The sequence below is a fragment of the Mastigoproctus giganteus genome, chromosome 3 (assembly GCF_048544385.1).
Source record: "Mastigoproctus giganteus isolate SK-2022 chromosome 3, ASM4854438v1, whole genome shotgun sequence".
Lineage (NCBI taxonomy): Eukaryota > Metazoa > Arthropoda > Arachnida > Uropygi > Thelyphonidae > Mastigoproctus > Mastigoproctus giganteus.
This window is the reverse complement of record NC_143577.1, coordinates 248,221,103-248,237,959: the sequence shown is the minus strand read 5'-3', so window position 1 is coordinate 248,237,959 and position 16,857 is coordinate 248,221,103. Positions and strand designations below refer to the sequence as shown.

Below are 16,857 nucleotides of genomic sequence, written 5' to 3'. Positions count from 1 at the left end.
TAAAAATAAGTTTGGCCATCATTAGTTGTAAACAATTTTCAAAACTGCATATCAGGCAAAATAAATTTTTTTCCAATTATATTATTTTATTACTGGCTAAATAAAAAAGTATTTCAGGAGGGTTTCATTCTTTGTTTTTTTCCTCTTTTATCTTTGAAACATCTTGTGTATTAACTCAGTCCATCTTTTAAATATATTTAGTAGATCCCCCCCACACTACCCCAAATTTTATTTATACATTTTAAATTCCCGAGTTACCCTGAGAGAGAGAGAGAGAGAGAGAGAGAGAGAGAGAGAGAGAGAGAGAGAGAGAGAGAGAGAGAGAGAGAGAGAGAGAGAGAGAGAGAGAGAGAGAGAGAGAAGTAGAAAGGAATCACCAAGAAAGAGAAGAATGGCGATATCCAGCTCAGGACCCTGGGCTGGATATCATTGTCCTTCTCTTTTTGGTGATTCCTTTCTACTTTTCTCTCTCTCTCTCTCTCAGGGTAACTCGGGAATTTGTTTTGGCTGGTGCAGCATAAGCCTCGGGCTTCTTTACACCATGTGACTGATAATAACTAGGGGGGCTTCGCCCCCTGCGCTTGATAAAATAAAATACTTACAGAAGCTCTTGACACTGTGGTGTCTCTTCTTCAGCTATGAATACGTAAATACAGTACGATATCTATGTAATATCGGTGTAGATACGCCATAGACAACTCTTAAGGAAAAACGACGATCGTAATGTGAAAGGCTCATTTCATCTGTATCTCATATGCTCATTCTTCACAACGAGTTACCATGTATTGCACTACCTCGAATAAGTAACGCTTCACTAATAGAGAAGACTATTGTTACTTATTCTCGGTGGGCGCCACCACCCAGACTCTAGCGCCTTGACAACAGATATATTACACTACATAGATGACTTGCATCATTTTTACCTTTTATTCCTTATCGATTCACTGTTTTCTTTATAATGTATAAGGCCTGCATAACATTTCTATACTTTTCTCCTTTTCCCCAGCTGATTCGCAGACTTATTTAACGTCCTCGAGCACAGTGACGCAATGAGGAAGTTTTGCATCCGGTACAGAATCTTTTTCAAAAGCCTTTGTCTGCAGGTGTGCACTCACTTATTTCTACAATTTTTGTAACTCCCAGTTGTTGCAAAATGTTCCCCCCCCCCTCCTCCAGTTACTACTAATGTATTCTCAATTACTGCACTTCGGATAAATCTGTTCGCAGTAGTACGTTTAAAAAAATAGGTATATAAAAGTGCTAATACTTTTATATACCTTTAAAATAAGTATATAAAATCATTAAAATAATGTAAAAAAATTTCGATGCTTTAAGTAAAGAATGGAGGTGGGAGGAAGATCATTTTGCATTATTATTATTATTATTATTTTTTTTTTTTTCAAAATGATATGTGATTCATATTTCCACGCTGCCACAAATTCGTAGAACTTCACTGAGTATAGGTACAGCAGCGGATTTTGCCATTATGTCTCCGACCCAGACGCTGGTATGATGGCGAAATCGTCAATCCATTGCAATATATATGCAAATTGCGCAAATAGCCATTTGGTAATACAGTACGTAAATAGAAAATAAATAAATAAAGCTTTTGAGAAGCGAAGAATACTATGTGGGAGCTTAGGAAAAGAATTGCAAAAGATTGCAATGATGTTGGACATGCAGTGTGGTACTTTATAACATTGAGAATGAGAGATATTAGAAAACTGGAAAGTTTTGAGATGTGGGTGTGGAGGAAGATGGAAAGGATAAGACTGGTTAATAAAGTGAGAAATGAGATCTGAGAAGGGACGTTCGACTAAAATAATTAAGAGGCGGAAGAGAAATTAGATTTGGACATGTGTTGTGAAGTGAGGGATTGAAACTTGGAAAGAAGAGGACTAGAAGGAATTTGAGGAAAACAGCGATAGATGAATTGAGAGAGAATGATATATATGAGGAGATGAAGAGGATAGGAAGATATGATGTACGTAGTTAAGTGTATTCTTGGACCTGCCTTTGGTAGAACATCCATAATGAACGAAAGTCACAAATTTCCATTCCGCCAAGTATTGAATAATTTTTGAAATTATTTGCCTTCGAACTTTTTATATAAAATCATACTTTATAATAACAGTATTTGCAGTTATCGTTTGTATTCTATTGCATTTAAGCCGGGGCTCGGATCCCGTCAGAACACAGTTTCCATTTCAAATTTTCTCATTTAAGCTTATAATATCTTATATAGTTAGGGAAGGACTATATAAGATATTCTGTTTTTTTTTTTTTTTTTTTTTGTTTTTTTTTTTTCGAGCGGTTTCACTTTCTGAAACTTTTTTGGCTCAAATATAAGTTTGCAGTTTAGGGATTGGCTTATGCATCTGGTACTATGAACTATCCTCAATTTACTTCCCTCCATAGACGCAGCCCCAGCTCTCGCATCAGTGTTAGCATAACTGATTAAAATATTATTATTATCATTAGCCATATGGTGCAAGGGAGCCTGAGGCTTATGCTGCACCAGCCAAAAAAAAAAAAAAAAAAATTTTTCTGAATTACCCTGAGAGAGAGAGAACAAGAGTCAGAAGTAGAAGGGAATCATCAAGAAAGAGAAGAATGATGATATCCAGCTCAGGACCCTGGGTGTGCCAAGCCCATACTCACCAGATGTGAGCCCCTGGGGTTATTAACTATCTTCAATTTACTTCCCTCCATAGACGCAGCCCTAGCTCTCGCATCAGTGTTAACATAACTGAATAATCTCTAAACAGATTATATGGTAATCAGATTTTTGGACACCTCATTGTATCCGCGATATATGGATTGTGGACTAGAAAAGAGGACATTTCATCATACATTTATAATTCGAAACAACCATATTCCTTATAACGCGATAGCGTTATAAGGAATATACATATGTTTAGATTTTTTTTCAAATGTTTTATAATCATTGTGAAAACCTAAGGTGTCCCCAGATTTGAAGACTTATATTAGACAAAATGGTCAGCGAGTCATAGACAATTAACTAATTACTTGGGAATTTATTTTCAGTGTAAGTACTGTATGTTGAATTGTCAGATTTGGAGTGCAGATATACACTCAGACAAATGCGGTTATCGTGTAAGCTCTCCTAACCCTATTTAAATAAATATATATATTTATACACTGACACAATATGCATGTGCCAAAAATAATTGGAGAAACCACTCAGAATTTTTGTGATTATTTGACACCCTTCCGTTTTTCTTTATGATTACTAGTCGATTAGCCTATGTATATAAAGTGCTTAGCATCATAATACACAGCCATTTCTGAATAAACAGAAAATTTTTAAGGTGGCATCGTTTTAGGTTATATCTCATATTGTGAATACCTTCACAACGAGTTGCCATGATATTGCACTACTTCGAATAAGTAACGCTTCACCTAAGGAGAAGACTAGTGTTACTTATTCTCAGATAGGTACCACCACCCAGACAGCACTGTTTCAGGGCTATTTGATGTATGTATGTGAATATCTACTCGAATATCCACTTGTCCCTATTAGACTTAGAAAAGCAAAAAAGGTAGAGGGAAAGTTATAGTAGGAGTGGAAGAGGAAAAGAAACAGTGTAGAAGAATGAAAGGGACAGTAACTCCTTCAACTCACACCACTCAAAAACTCATAAACTCCTCGAATAGGCAACGCTTCCCCAGTGGAGAAGGCTGTTGTTACCTATTCTCGGAAACTCCGGACATCATCAAGCTCCCCCTAGCAGCACTGTTTCAGGGCTATTTGATGTATGTATGTGAATATCTACTCGAATATCCACTTGTCCCTATTAGACTTAGAAAAGCAAAAAAGGTAGAGGGAAAGTTATAGTAGGAGTGGAAGAGGAAAAGAAACAGTGTAGAAGAATGAAAGGGACAGTAACTCCTTCAACTCACACCACTCAAAAACTCATAAACTCCTCGAATAGGCAACGCTTCCCCAGTGGAGAAGGCTGTTGTTACCTATTCTCGGAAACTCCGGACATCATCAAGCTCCCCCTAGCAGCACTGTTTCAGGGCTATTTGGCCCTTCGTCAGTGAGTGGGTAGGTACCCAAGTGATGCAATGATGGCAAAAACAGTTATGAAGTATAACTCCACAATATGAGAGATGCCTGATGGTGTATGATGTATTTAGACTAAGGCGCATTTAGGGCTAGAGCCTCAAGCTGCGAACAAATTTAGACTATGTATATAAAGTGCTTAGCATCATAATACACAGCCATTTCTGAATAAACAGAAAATTTTTAAGGTGGCATCGTTTTAGGTTATATCTCATATTGTGAATACCTTCACAACGAGTTGCCATGATATTGCACTACTTCGAATAAGTAACGCTTCACCTAAGGAGAAGACTAGTGTTATGATGCTAAGCACTTTATATACATAGTCTAAATTTGTTCGCAGCTTGAGGCTCTAGCCCTAAATGCGCCTTAGTCTAAATACATCATACACCATCAGGCATCTCTCATATTGTGGAGTTATACTTCATAACTGTTTTTGCCATCATTGCATCACTTGGGTACCTACCCACTCACTGACGAAGGGCCAAATAGCCCTGAAACAGTGCTGTCTGGGTGGTGGTACCTATCTGAGAATAAGTAACACTAGTCTTCTCCTTAGGTGAAGCGTTACTTATTCGAAGTAGTGCAATATCATGGCAACTCGTTGTGAAGGTATTCACAATATGAGATATAACCTAAAACGATGCCACCTTAAAAATTTTCTGTTTATTCAGAAATGGCTGTGTATTATGATGCTAAGCACTTTATATACATAGTCTAAATTTGTTCGCAGCTTGAGGCTCTAGCCCTAAATGCACCTTAGTCGATTAGCTTAAATCTAGTAAGTCAGTTTTAGCTTTTGAAAAGAACTTCAGGTTCTAAATTTCATCATATCCATTTTTGTAAATATTCCTTTGTAGAGTAACAGATACAGCCAATGGAAATGTAGGTGTGATGTTATATTCAATTTTGTTTAACGACCCAAACCTGAAACCACAGATAGAATTGCGTGTCTGATCTGATTTCAGAAAAACTTTTACCTCCACTTATCACTGAGCCTTAAATTTGCTTTATACCTGAAAAAGGAAAAGAAAAAAATGAAAATCATCAGCAATTTCATTCATGTATTTCAGCATAATGAGCTTGCTTTTTAAAAATTTAATTTCATTAATCCTCTGCATGTGATAATTCCTTGCTGCTGGCACTGCTTTTGCCAATCGATATCCGCGAATAAAACAGACGACTACCGCCACCTTGTGTTCTATTAAAGAAATAAAACTACATAGAATTATGGAAATACATATTCTTTGGCCAAGTAAGGATAAAATACAATTTTAGTTAATTTGTGGTGGTCGGAAAAAAAATTGCTAGCCTTACTAGATGAAATCCGATTAAACGATGATTCAAACTAGGCTGTTTTACTTGGAAGGCGCAAAATTGTTGTCATACCAGGTGATGAAATCTGATTAGAACCGGTTTAAACCTGAACAGGTGGAACCACTAACCTTACCGAAACATGTGGATTTAGGATTGGACAATATATATTTTTCCAACCAATGAACGAGCTAGGTGTGTGCACGGTAACCAGTTAGAGAGCAAGTTTCAGGCAAGCCTCCATACGGTTGTCGTATATAATTCCTTGTATTCACTCCACCAAGGACACAAGCCACGGTCATCCTCGCTTTCGGTAGGCATTGTAATATTTAACTTAGTAAGGATGACTGCTACAGAAACTGTCCTTATTTTGGATCCTTCTGAGCTTTACAGGCCGGAACACAAGAATATTGAAGATTTTCGGCAATTTACAACAGACAAAGTAGGTAAAATATTTGCTTAAAATTAGGTGTAAAATTCAGTGTGCTCAATTTCCTAAATAACGTATATGTACGGTTTTTCTACCCCCTCGTTTTACGATCTCTCAACTAATTCCATGGAGCAGGAATTTTTGATATGTCAAATTCCATTTATGAACCGCAGCTCCATTTTACGAACTTTTTATCAAGAGCAACGGAATTTAAAGTAGTAGTAGTTGTAGAGGCATGTGATGCAAGAAAGCATGCGTATGGGCTTATGTAGCATCAGCCAAAAAAATTATGTATTGGAGTACATTTTTATTCGTGCATTTAACATACTTTTTTCATCAATATACAATAGAATATATAGTAGAACAAACATTTTTTTTTTGTAATATTTCAGTATTTGTGTTTAACATATACTGTACATCGGTATACGTAGAATAGAAAAATAATATTTTAAAGTATTGGGCAGGCAACTCTCTTTCTGTTTTTTTTTTTTTTTTTTTTTTGTTAGCTACTATTATAATATTATGTTTATTTTTTCATCAATCTAAGAAAATTATTTTCTTGACATTTATTGTAAAATCCAGAATATCATTAACCAATGTTTCATAAAAGAAATCCGAATTTTGTTATAAGTGGAGGAGGGAATAAAAAATATATTATCATTTTAGAAACCTAACATGAATAAATAATATACACGATGTTTCAAAAGTGAAGGTCAATAATTTAAAGGTGAACTGTACAGACTACAATATGCAAAAAAAGCCTGGGTCCTTAAGCGAATTGTTTTCGAGATATTGCACATTTCTAGTTTGGATCAACCACTGACTTGTTTGTTTAGGTTAGGTTATGCTCATTCTCTCCCTTTCTCCTTTCTCAATGCTCTGAGACGTAGCAGGCATACCTGTACTTGTCAAAGGATAGTCAACACAGAAAGAGGTTACAGCAACGAAGAGTATGCAGACATGCACTTCATGTATGGTAAAGCTAACGGTAGTGCACTCGAGGCTGCACATTTGTACCAAGAAGCATTTCCTCACCGAAGGCAGCCCAACAAGTGCACATTCATCAGGGTACATCAGCGCCTTAGAGAACATGAGTGCTTCGCACATGGAGTATGAGCAGGTAGGCCCAGAAGCATAACACCTGATGTTGAGGAAAGTATGTTAGAAAGAATAGAACAAAATCCAGGAATTTTCTTCTATTCTAGAAATAGAACAAAATCCACATACTGCTATGACTGAGTACACACTCCTGCAGAGCGTGTACTGAGTCATAGCAGTGTGTGGCAAATTTTACATCGCCAATTACTGTACCCCTACCATATCCAGTGTGTACAAGGTCTCAGCAATACAGACTACCCTTCCAGAGTGCTCCCATAGTCAGTGGCTGATCTTAGCAGAAAATGTGCATTATCTCAAATATGGTTCATTTGCGGCCCGATGTTCACTGGGGTTTTTTTGCTTATTTTAGTTTACTTTTCAACTTTAGATTATTGGCCATCATTTTTGAAACACCCTGTATATGTAAAAATTAAAACCTACGTTTTATTTCCTTATGTAAGGAAATAAAAAGTAAGGGCATAATCCGGCATTATAGTCCCCCTGTCATCCCCAAGGATGGCAAATGACTTAGCTACTGCTGTATATGTATTTAAAACCAAGCACAAGGTGTTCATTACGTAAACAGTGTGGCAATGTTACTGTAAAAAAAAAAAGATGCAAGAAAATATTCTTTGGCATGTGGCCTCCTATATATCTTCAAGAAAATTCCTTTCAGATTTAAGAACTAATTAAAAAACTAATAGTCTACCAACAACTATAAGGTTTTTAAAATTCCACATCAAGGACATTGTCCGTGGTTCCATGGCATGTTGATTATCTATACAACTCTGTCATAGAACAGGAGAATGGGCTTTTGTGTTAAAAAAAAAAAAAAAAAGCGAGATAGGTATGGAGGTTAGCTTTGTTATTAAGGGCTCTCGTAATCAGTAACGTGTTTCATTGGGATAACTTGTAATTACTGTGTTTTCCAGACTAATAAGATGCAATTTTTTTCCTTAGAAAATGCTGTCTAAAATACCCCTGCATCTTATGGTCCAAAGGTACACAAGTTGAATGCAGTGATGTCTTATTTTTAGTTGTGTCTAGAGAAAGTATGGTCAAAACATCAAAATGCTATTATTGTGTGAACATCTTAGATCACACATAACAGAGCAATAAAAAAGGGTGGTTCTGAATTAAGCAGGGAATTAGCAGTAATTCCAGGAGACCTTGTCCAACTGAAATCATTGGATATCTCAATTAAGAAACCCTTTATAAAGTATTCATGTGAGCAGTGGACCAAATGGATCACGGCACAAAATCACAATTTGACATACCAACAGGATGGATAAAGCAACCAGCCATTTCCTAGATGCATGATTGGGTGAGAAATTAGAGTTAGTGAAACACAGGATGGTTGTAGTGTATTTCAAGAATGGTAGAATCAGCAATGCCCCTGATGGACCTGAAGATGATGTGCTCTTTGAAGAAAGTGAAAGTTAAAAGCATAACATCAGTAATAACGACACATGATTTCCATTATACAGTGAGTAAAGAGTTTGTTTTACTGCTAATTTGTACTTGTGAATTTGTGTTTCAAATATATGCTGTAAAATATTTTTTTCCCGAAATTTCCCTTCTAAAATGTGCATGTGCCTTACGATCCAGTCATTTTATTGTGCAAAAAATATGGTACATACAGTCGGGCTATTGTATATGTCTACTACATGGGCTATTATATATGTCTAGCCATAGAAATATACCCACATGGCCATAATAATGTTCTGGTTTATAATTTAACATATTTTAACAATCGGTAAATCTGCATTTAGTGGGATAATCGGACGATTAGAAATTACACGACTTGCTGTTTGTGTTGTCGAGGAGGAGTGACACCAGAGAAACAAGCAACATCTCATGATCGATGTTTCTAGAGGATGTCATGTGACATCACAATATGTCAGAGCTGAAGTGAAGACATTTCACATGCATTAACAATGATAATTGCTCATGCATGCCAACAGAAATTACTTCTTTTTTTTTTTCTTGGGAATGCCACCCCCAGACCCCTGCTACTAAAAAGATAAACAAACTACATCCCACACACCACTATCCTCTCTTCCGAACTGAAGCCGATCTTTCTATGGCATTCGGAAAACAATCATACCATACAGAGAAGCAAGCTATAATTACCCCTCCCCCCTTTTTTTTTAACCTATTGTGTAGATATATGAATACATATAGTATCTTGTGTAGGACGGCACCTGGATGTCAGTTGAACTCCGCCTTAGTACACTATGTTGAATACAGAACTCTGTAAAAGGCCAGCAACGTGTGAAATATTATTTTTGTACAGTGTATACAGGTGACCCCCGCTTAACGCTGATAGTTCGTTCCGGAAAAAAAGAGCGCTAAGTGAATCCGCGCTAAGCGAGCGCCATATTCCCATAAGGTAACATATGTATTTGTGAGTTGCGGTCTATTCCATAGGATATTTTCTAATCAATAATAAATGGTAGTGAAAATATGTACCAATGTCGATTAAAACTATTTAATATTCAAAATTTTGTACAAATAAAATATTCTACATTATATACACACATATAATTATGAGGTAATTAACTAACAAAAATCATGAATTTATTAATTCGATGGCCCTGTGCTCTCGAGTTTTCGTATCTTTGGACTGAAAAATGTGTCAATTTTGGGTTGTGCTTTGGCCCTCTTCCTCTCATTGTACAACATCATGTAGGGATTCATTTCTTTCTTCAAATTTCGTATTACCTTGGCACTTCGTCCCATGTCAGGGTCGTTCTCCCGGAAATAATCACACATTTTTCCGAAGTGTTCAAAAGCTTCACTAAGTCCTTTTGCAGTCAGCGACTTCATCAGTTCTTCATCTATAATATCTTGTTCATCATCTCCCTCAATAGCAAGCTCTTGTTCTTTTATAATTTCCATTAGTTCTTCATTAGAGAGGCCATCCCTGTCGTTGTCGATCATCTCTTGTACGATGTCTTCGTTAATTTCGTGTAATCCTGCTTCTTTTCCGAGCTCAACAATTTGTGTTTTAACATTTTCAACGGAATCATCAGGTTCCTGGGAATGCTTTATGCAATTTTTCCAAACTTTCCTCCACACTCCATTCATGGTTTTCTGAGTCAATTCATCCCAGGCACTTGAAATGTTGTAGATGGTGGTTTTAATGTTATAGGATTTCCAAAACTCCTTTAAGCTCGGTACATTTTCAGTGTTGATGGCTTTAATAGCTTGGGAAAAGGTGTTCCTTATGTAGTACGCTTTAAATGTTGCAATTACTCCTTGGTCCATTGGTTGGATCAGAGACGTAGTGTTTGGAGGCATGTAAAAAACTTTTATGTGATTGTTCAAGTCTTCTAAGCTCTCTTTGCTTGGGTGTCCTGGCGCATTGTCCATGATTAGAATAGCTTTATAACCAATGTTATTTTTTGCACAATATTTTTCCACTGCAGGACAGAACAACTCAGCATACCAATCAATGAAAAGTGGCCTGGTTACCCAAGCTTTTTTATTAGCCTTCCAGATTACAGGTAGGTTTGATTTAGCTAAACCTTTAAGAGCCCTTGGATTTTCGGAATGGTAAACTAAAAGGGGTTTTAATTTAAAATCCCCCGCAGCGTTACCACCCAACAACAAAGTTAACCGATCCTTCGCCGCTTTGAAGCCTGGCATGTTTTTTTCTTCTTTCGATATGAAACTTCTTTTAGGCATTCGTTTCCAAAAAAGACCTGTTTCATCTATGTTAAAAACTTGTTGAGCAGTATAACATCCCTCTTCAATAATTTTAACAAATTCTTTTTTGAAAGTTTCGGCTCCTTGTTGATCTGCACTTGCAGCTTCTCCCTGTATTGCTACGTTGTGCAGGTTATAGTGCTTTCTAAATCTATCAAACCAGCCCTTACTAGCGTTAAATGGTTCCACATTTTTTTCGGGGTGAGCTTCCTTTAAATCTTCATATAGGCTCTTCGCTTTTTCTTTAATAATAATTGAACTTAATGGAATTCTACGTTGAACGTTGTCTTCAATAAAATTATGTAGAAGTTTCTCCATTTCAATCATAATAGCCGGCCTAGCCCTGGTCAATTTAGTTGCCTGCAGGGGAACAGCTGTTTTTCCAGCTGCTAAAATTGATTCTTTATTTTTTATGATTGTTCTTACAGTTGAACCTGCCAGTCCTAAATTATTGCACACATCCACTTGTCTTTGACCGGAATCAATTCTCTTCAAAACGTCTAATTTAATTTTCAAACTCAATGTTTTTCTTACCTTTCCAATCTTTGCACCGTGTCCAGACATTGTTGCTTTTTCATTCTTATCCGCCATAACTCTCTGCAAATGTAACTGCGTTGCACTGATTGTGATACGATGTTCGAGTACAGTAAACTGTCTGTATGTCTAACACTGTATGCACTGAATGATATCTAGAATTCCTCTGGCAAGTGAGCTGAAGACGGTGACAAATGTTTTATTTATCTGAAAAGTTCGATTTTACCGTGCAGTAAAATCAAATGGTTGTTTATTGCAGGAAAAGTACTGTAAATCAATTATGGTGTGACTCATGGAGAATGTTTATGGAATTTCCAAAACAGTAAAACAAACAAATTTTATGTACTTCGGGTGACCACAAGGTCAGAGGAGTTCAGAAGACAAGGAACTCATGGGATTGATTGTGTGAAAAACATTTCGCAAGTTATAGTTCCCACAGTAAAACAAAAGAAGAGATAGCGAGTAAATCTATTTTTAGTATCTTTCTATTACAGGTCAGAACAGAAAATGCAGACTTCGTAACAACATATGACACTGGATGGTAAATTTTTTCAACTTGTGTACTAAAAAAGAATTTCTCCCTTGAAACTCCCCACACCAAGAAAATAAGAGCATATTGAAAGTTTCAATTTTGTACATAGAGTAGAAATTATAAAAATAATTACTGTAGTTAATTTCATGGTGGCTATTTTCTCCTTTTGCCAGAAAAAAAAAAAAAAGGCTCAAAACAGACTGGACTGAAGACGGATTTGCCAAAATTTCAATCTGTATGCTAGTAAAATAGCGTTACAGTGAGTTTTGACAGCGTTATAGTCAGATACGGGTTATAATGTAAGAACAGTGTTATAGCGAATCAGCGTAAAGCGAACCGCGTTATAACGGGGGCCTGCTGTATGTTGTTTCTGGCCATTTTGTCACCAGGAAGGCTGCCCGGTATCCGTCTGCACTGCATATAGGCCACAACTGCGCAGGTCAGACCAACGTTCATACAACACTCATACACCTTTTTACCCGCACTCTCGAAACCATACAGAAACCTCTGATTTTTCTAATAAAGAAAAATCGGTCTTCTAATTATTGGTATAAAATTATTTTTGCAGAAATCCTTATATCTTTCTTCTCTTTATGGATTATTCTTTATTTCCATCCCTATGATGGGTATAGGTACCAGGTGCATGGGATGGTTGTTATGCCTGGCTGTTATTGGTTGAGAAATTCTGACTATCCTATTATTATCTTTCTCTTCATTTTAGGTTTTTTTTCTATCCTTACCAGGAGTACTGAGTGCATGGGATGGTTGATAGGTCTGGCTGTAATTAGCATTAGCATTAGTAGAGGCATTTGATGCAAGAAAGCAAGCTTATGCAGCATCAGCCAAAAAAAAAAAAAAGTAACATAAATAAATAAAAAATAACCACTTCCACTTCACCCCTCTGTTCGTTCGAAATACCTGTCCAGCTGAGCCTTAAACTTACTTAGGCTATCAACTTCCACGACAAGGGATGGAAGTCTGTTCCACCTACCAACCACCCGCTGGCTAAAGGCAAATTTCCGCACATCTATCCTACATCTGTCTTTCCTCAATTTGAATTTATGCCCTCTCAGGTGATTATTCTGAGCGAGAGGAAGAATCCCATCAGCATTGAGCATGCTCAAACCATTCAAGGCTTTGTACACCTCTATCAGATCACCTCGCTGGTGCCTAGTTTCCAGACACTGTAATTCGCAAAACTTAAGCCTTTCTTCATAAGAGCACCCCTTTGTCCCATTCACCAATCTTGTTGCCCTTCTCTGTACTCGTTCCAGCAGCTCTACATCCTTCTTGAAATGAGGCCTCCAGGCCTGTATACAGTACTCTAGGTGTGGCCTGACCATTGCCTTATACAAGGGAATAATCACCTCCTTATCCCTGCTAGAAAAATTCCTATATATCATTGACAATACACCATGAGCTACTCTTGCCGCCCGTCTGCACTGCTCAGAGAACTTCATATCTGCCTGCACAACCACCCCCAGGTCCCTTTCATTCTCTACCACTGTCAGTGTAGTACCACAGAGTTGATACGTTGCTCTGGGGTTGCTGTTTCCCATATGTAGTACTTTACATTTGTCAATGTTAAACTTCATTTGCCACCTCGAAGCCCATCTGCTCAACCTTTCCAAATCCTGTTGCAGCAGCATAGTGTCAGTAGTGTCCTTAACAACCCTGCCAACCTTCGTATCGTCTGCAAACTTGGACATTAAGCCTGATTTACCATCATCAATATCATTTATAAATACAGAAAACAATAAAGGACCCAATACTGAACCCTGAGGGACTCCACTAATAACATTAGTCCACGATGAGCAGTGTCCATTGATTACCACTCTCTGTCTTCTCCCCCTCAACCACCCCTTTATCCATAGCAGCAATTTGCCTCCAATGCCACACTGCTCCAATTTGTGCAGCAGTCTTCCATGTGCAACAGAATCAAAAGCCTTTCTAAGATCCAAGTATATAATATCAAAGTTATTCCCTACATCCAGTTCTTTTGTGACTGCATCATAGTATCCAATCAAATTGGTCAGGCAAGACTTCCCCTTATCAAAACCATGCTGTGTCCTAGCTATAAATGAAGTCTTGTCTAGATGATCCTGCAGTGCTTCTTTAACCAGTGCCTCCATTAATTTTCCAGGAACAGAAGTTAAACTCACAGGTCTATAATTACTTGTGTCAGCTTTTGATCCTCCTTTGTGAATTGGGGTCACATTTGCACATCTCCAGTCCATGGGTACCTCCCCTGAGTCCAAGGAAGCTCTCATAATTATGGCTAAGGGTTTGCTTACTTCCTTTGCTGCCTCCTTTAATATAACTGGATAGATCCCATCCACCCCAGGTGCCTTTCTTGTGTTTATCTTCAACAATTTCTCCTCCACTTTGCTCTCAGTTATTACAAGATTCTCTAGCTTACTGCTAGAGTTGAATACACCTCTGGCATTCCCCTCGCTGACTAACTCCTCATGTGTGAATGTCGATGCAAAATATTCATTTAGTTTGTTAGCTACCTGAGCAGGGTCATCAACAGTTGACCCATCGATATCAAGTGGACCAATCTGATTCATCCCCTTCCTTCTAGAGTTTACATAAGTAAAGAACTCTTTGCTGTTTTTCTTCGCATCCCTTGCCAAGGATCTCTCGTAATCTGCCTTCGCCTGCCTAACCTCCTTTGTAACTTGGTTACAGATCAACTTGTATCTATCATAGGTGTCTGTGTCACGTGTTAATTTGTATGTATCCCATGCATTTTTCTTCTCTGCCATATGCCTCATTAGTTCATCTGACATCCATTTAGGCCTAAACCTTGAACAATATTTCTTAGTTGGTATGTAAAGCCTAGTAGCTTCCAAGATAAGTTCTTTGAATGCTTCCCATTTTGAATTTGCTGTTGGCAATATCATCAGTTGATCCCACTGTATAGAATTTAAATACTGTCTCAGTCCATTGTAGTCGCCTTTACGAAAGCAATACCCCTTCCCTTTACCCCTAATGGTAGTTACCTCTTTGAGTAACTCCCACTTCAGAACACTGTGATCACTGCCACCTAGTGGTTCATTTATCTGCAGATTCTTAATGGATGAAGAATCACTACTGATGATCAAATCAAGAGTATTACTCCCTCTAGTTGCCTCCCGAACATGCTGATGTAGAAAACAATCATCCAATTACTATTATTGACTGAAGAGCTCTGACTATCCTACAGATATTCAGGATCACAGCTTTCTGGAGTTGCTTGTAGGTGTTTTCTGTCTGGTCTATTACTGCTATGTTCTTAGGTAGGCTCTTTGTCACTATGCCAGTGGTTGACACTGATAGGGATGGTTGTTACTTTTTCCATATGCCACATCTTTTTGATTTACTGTCTAAGGTCAGTGTACTTCCTAATTTTTTCCTCGTAGGTGTTCTGGAGGTTGTTGTTTTTGGGTGCCGCTATGTTGATCAGGTAGGTAATTTTTTATCCTCATTGTCAGTGAGGTTTGTCTGGTCTGTTCTGCAAGATCATCTTGTCCGTTCTTATGGCACGGTTCTGGTTTAGCTTGTGAATAGGGGGCTCAGGTGTGACCTGACATTTGTACTTGTTCAAAGAAGTATACCCTCTTTGATCACCCTGAAACTAGCGAAGAAATACCTTCTTTGGTATTTCTTTGCTAGTTTCAGATGTATTATTCTGGCAACCTGTTCGTGTCTGTAAGTGTACTCTGTTGGGTAATAACCCTGTGGTGATGTGTTGGATTGTTTCTGGGGCAAGGTGGCATTGTTGACTGTCACTAGGCTTCTTGGCAATGTATTTTCTGTAGTTCCCAGGGTTGATTATCTTGTCTTCAATGGTGAATATGAATGCTTTAGTCTTGGGGAAGTGCATCCTGCTGGTGAACTAGGTGTTGGAAGCCTTCTTATCTATGTAGTCTTGAAGGAGGTCATTGTAGTCTGCTCTGGAGTGCATTCTTTGCTCTTTTTTGTTTCTTCCATCTGGGTGGGTGGGGTCTTCTCATTGAGGCTGAGCGAGGTGTGTTGCTCGTTTTTCCTTATGGCATTGTAGATTGGTGCTGGGTTTTTCTAGAATCAGTCCACCAGGTTCTCAATCACTTTATTCTGTTGTTTAATGAGGTCTCTCAAACTCCTTCTTTCTGAGCTATGGCAAGTCCTTAAACAGCCACCCTCAGATGGTATTGGCAGCCCTTCATCATCGTTTTGGTCCTTCTCTTGATTGGTGTTGGTCTCCACTGGGACTGGGACTGCATAAGTGTTTATGGCTTTAACTGTGTTCTCTCCATTTAATTTTGCTTTTATCAGGCTTTTGAGTCTCCAGTAGTTCTTGGTCGAGCGGCCCTTGATCTCCTTGTGTTCTAGCTGTTCTGCTTATATCACCCGAGATATTTGTAGGTCTCTCCCTCTGTCACGGCTTCAATCTCTTTGCCAGTTTTCAACTGGTAATTTTGGCTAACTGGTTTTCCCTGTTGCAGTCCATGAGTCTTACATTTTTCTAGTGAATTTCATCCTAACATCAGTGCTAAACTTTTTGGTGATTCGGAGTAGCTGTTGGAGTTGCTTCTTGGTTGTTGTCAAAAGTTATCCTCTGTGCAGCTTGATGTCATTCATGTATATCAGGCAGGAGAGGGTGTACAGGTTCTTCTCTCTCTCTCTTCTTTAAAGATATATTAGTACTTTCTAGTGGATAGCAGTTAAGTGCTAGATAGAACCACAATGGGCTCAGGGCATCTCCATGGAAGACTCCTCCTCTTCTTATTATTATGATTGATCTGACCAAAATTAAAATCCTTTAGCATTAATACTAATTTAAGGTTGGATTATTATTATAATTTATTAAAGTTGAATTTTAAATTATAAATATATAAATTTTCGAAGGAGTGCCAAGTAATGCTCCTTCAGGATGACTTGGGTAGTTTTTACAAATGGTGGGAAAAGTAGCAGCTCTGCTTTAATGCAGCAAATTACAAGGGTCTTACACTTGGGGAATAGCAACCCTAGAATAACTCATGCACTTGGTGGGATTGAATTAAAAACAGTGGAGTAAGAAAGGGATTTGAGAGTTAATGATATGGTTGAATGTGTTCTCTGAACAGTGTAGACACGTGGCAAGAAAGGCCCATAGTGATGTGCCTTCATTGATAAGATTTCTTT

General features: G+C 37.9%; 1 protein-coding gene across 2 annotated transcripts in view; it reads left to right on the top strand.

Moving 5' to 3' along the window:
• Window positions 1–5,701: 5,701 nt before the first annotated feature.
• The window catches only part of Miox (Myo-inositol oxygenase), a 30,645-nt gene continuing 19,489 nt past the window's right edge, over window positions 5,702–16,857 (top strand). The window contains exons 1-2 of one of the 2 annotated variants that reach the window (XM_090371003.1): window positions 5,732–5,846; window positions 7,893–8,418. In XM_090371003.1, the coding sequence (XP_090227129.1) occupies window positions 8,308–8,418 (111 nt within the window). In that variant the 5' untranslated portion in view covers window positions 5,732–5,846; window positions 7,893–8,307. Of the gene's footprint in view, window positions 5,847–7,892; window positions 8,419–16,857 lie in introns of both variants that reach the window. The other variant, XM_090371004.1, reaches the window with a different exon arrangement.